General features: G+C 27.9%; 1 protein-coding gene across 1 annotated transcript; it reads right to left on the bottom strand.

Annotated features, from left to right (window-relative positions):
- Nucleotides 1-209: 209 nt before the first annotated feature.
- Nucleotides 210-2,391, bottom strand: LOC145074922 (transmembrane emp24 domain-containing protein p24beta2-like). The gene is made up of 4 exons (XM_079021246.1): nt 2,043-2,391; nt 903-1,089; nt 705-812; nt 210-610 (listed from the first exon to the last, which is right to left on the bottom strand). The coding sequence occupies exons 1-4, from the start codon at nt 2,235-2,237 to the stop codon at nt 477-479; spliced, it is 624 nt and encodes a 207-aa protein (XP_078877372.1). The 5' UTR covers nt 2,238-2,391; the 3' UTR covers nt 210-476.
- Nucleotides 2,392-2,721: the final 330 nt, after the last annotated feature.

Raw genomic sequence — 2,721 nt, 5'->3', positions numbered from 1 at the left:
GGAAACCTCAATCTGTAAGCTTTTTTATTCATCTTATGAAGGAATGGAATTGTTCATTCCATTCCTCTCTTTATTCCATTCCTCTATTTATTCCATTCCATTACATGTCTATTGTGTTTATTTTGCAGAAGAAGTGGTTTTGTTGCATGGCATAAAATGATGAGAGACTACTTGTATCTTATTGCTTCTCCAACCTTGAATTCTTTCTGATTATTATTATTATTATTATTATTATTATTATTATTATTATTATTATTATGGTTTCATTTTTTATTTTCATGATAATGTAAAACTAAAACCTTCAAAACAAACAAAACTATATATGTTGTGATTGCCTTTATTATTTATATCTCTCTTTTCGTTTTTTTCTTTAGTTTCACACTTTCTTATTCGTTTATTTTTTAACAAACAAATAGTTATTCTCCAACTTGGAATTTTACAATACAATAATAATATTCTCAAAATTGTTTTAATTACTAAACTCTTGAAGTTCCGAGTTTTCTTTCAAATAAATGTCGAAGAAGATAAACTTGAAGAATGCTTGCTCCTATTAAAGCTGCTGATTCAATTATCGCCTTGTGAATTGCTCTTTTACTCATTCCTTCATTTACTACATTCAAATTTAAATAATTAAATCACCATTTTTTTTAATGTTTTTATCAGAAAAAAATAGGAAAAAAAGAATTATAATTAGAAAGTGATACCTATTGCCTGACGATCGGTTTCAGCTTCTAACCAATGTTGCTCGAATTGAATATTGTAAAGGGCTTCCTCTAGTCTTGATATTTGTTCAAATAAGGGGGTAAAATGCTCTGAAAATTATGATAATAAATTATAGGAGTAAAAAAGAAAAGTAAATATAAACTGAATTATGAAAGAATTGATTTTAAAAATTTTAATACCATCTTTGGCATGTTGATCATGGTATGCAAGATGGGAGACATGAACATCAAAGTCTATGGTTTCATGATGTGGCGATTTGTTTGTAAAGCAAAATCGATATACGCCTTTTTTTGGAGCCAAAAACTCGTATTTTTCACTAGTTTTGTCTAGTAGTTCGTGTATATGTTCGTCTCCAGGACCTTTTATCTGTATTTCACATTAGATTCAAGTTTCATAGATTAGTCACCTAACACCAACTTTCTAGTGTTTTGGTCATTTTTGAAGAAGCTATAAAACATAAAAAAATAAAAAATAAAATAAAAAAATAAAAAAAACACCATTTTAACCATTTTTCAAATAAATATATATTTTTTTACAATCAAAACCATAAGGTCGACTTAAATTTTCAGTTTTGTCTATTTATTTGGTTTTTTTTTTTATGAAAAAGTTATCAAAATGTATTTTTTTTTTTGAAATTTATCAAAAAATTATTTTGTCTTTTTCTTTTGAAATTTATGTAAAAAAGTCCTCTTATTTTGAATTTTTTTTGATAAAGTCTTAAATCTTTTTTTAACATAAAAGTCTTATTTATTTTAACATTTTGTCCAAATTTTTTATTTTAACAGGAAATAACAGATTATGTGATTTTCTCAAAACAATAAGACTTTTCAGTTAAAAAAATTTAGGACTTTATCAAAAAAATTTCCAAAATAATAAGATTTTTCTATATAGAATCTTTTTTTCTTTTATGTAAGTAACATCTTATGTTTATTTGCATAAAAATCACAATGGTTTGACAATGTTTTCGGAAAAATCATAATATTTTATTTTATTTATACGGGATGACAACTTGTAAAACAGATAAATAATCTAAAAATATTAAAATTGTATGTCTGGTCTTTTAGACCCATAACGTAAATTACTTGCTTATCAACATGAATTTGAGAAGTACTATGATTGATCCTAACATAAGCACAAAAACATGAATTGGACAACGAAGAATGTTAGTTTTTTTTTTTTTTTAAATGAAAATTTCATAAACCAGGCAAACTGTATAAAACATAAGCTATAAAGTTTCAAAACGACAAGATGAAGGAACACAAAACATATATACGATGATGTAATAAGAAAAGAAAGGAATGTTTTATAAATAAAATTACCACAAGATCAACACCATCCTCTGCAAAATGCCACATGGTTTCTGACTTAATTACAACAAACGACACATGAACATTATCGCCTTCGTATTCAACGTTGTGAGACAGACACTCGTCTCTGTCGATCACGAATCTAATCCCGACAACCTCGTTGATCAATAACATCGACCAAACAACAGCAATCGTTAAGCATCTCATTGTTTCAAACTTAGATATGTATTACGATGATTGAATCAATTCAAACAACAATGAGAAATGAGAAGAAGAATCGATGAATCGAAGTGTAGAAACGAAGAATCGTGATGAACGGAGAGATCTAATTTAGGATCGAGAGCTTACCGTTGTTTTTAAGAAAAGGTAGTGTAGTATTTGCGGAGAACTCGAACATGTCGTTTTTAAAAGTTATGTTTCCTCAAGAAACCTTGCACTTTCATGTATTTATAATTTACACCCTTGTGTTTGAAATATGTTTTTAGACAAAACTGCAACATTGGTCCCTATGGTATTCAAAAAACTTTGGATAGGGTCCAAAAAGTTTCTAACATGCATGGAAGGTCCAAAATCAAAACAGGTGCTAAGTCACATCGTCGTCAGGGTTTATACAACAGGTGCTAAGTCCATAGCTCTCATTTATTATTGACAGTATTATTCTCGAGAGTTCACTCGCAATATATGTCAATGG

The sequence above is a fragment of the Lactuca serriola genome, chromosome 9 (genome assembly GCF_051521515.1).
Source record: "Lactuca serriola cultivar US96UC23 chromosome 9, Lser_US96UC23_V15, whole genome shotgun sequence".
Taxonomy (NCBI): domain Eukaryota; kingdom Viridiplantae; phylum Streptophyta; class Magnoliopsida; order Asterales; family Asteraceae; genus Lactuca; species Lactuca serriola.
The sequence above is the reverse complement of the archived record's forward strand: the minus strand, read 5'-3'. Positions and strand labels throughout refer to the sequence as shown.

What these genes read in the sequence shown, in the direction of transcription:
- LOC145074922 (XM_079021246.1), bottom strand. Translation starts at nt 2,237, where the DNA reads ATGAGATGCTTAACGATTGCTGTTGTTTGGTCGATGTTATTGATCAAC. An exon ending in AGGATGGTGTTGATCTTGTG is followed by an intron (nt 1,090 to 2,042) that starts GTAATTTTATTT and finishes TGTGAAATACAG; the next exon opens with ATAAAAGGTCCTGGAGACGA. An exon ending in AACCGATCGTCAGGCAATAG is followed by an intron (nt 611 to 704) that starts GTATCACTTTCT and finishes ATTTGAATGTAG; the next exon opens with TAAATGAAGGAATGAGTAAA.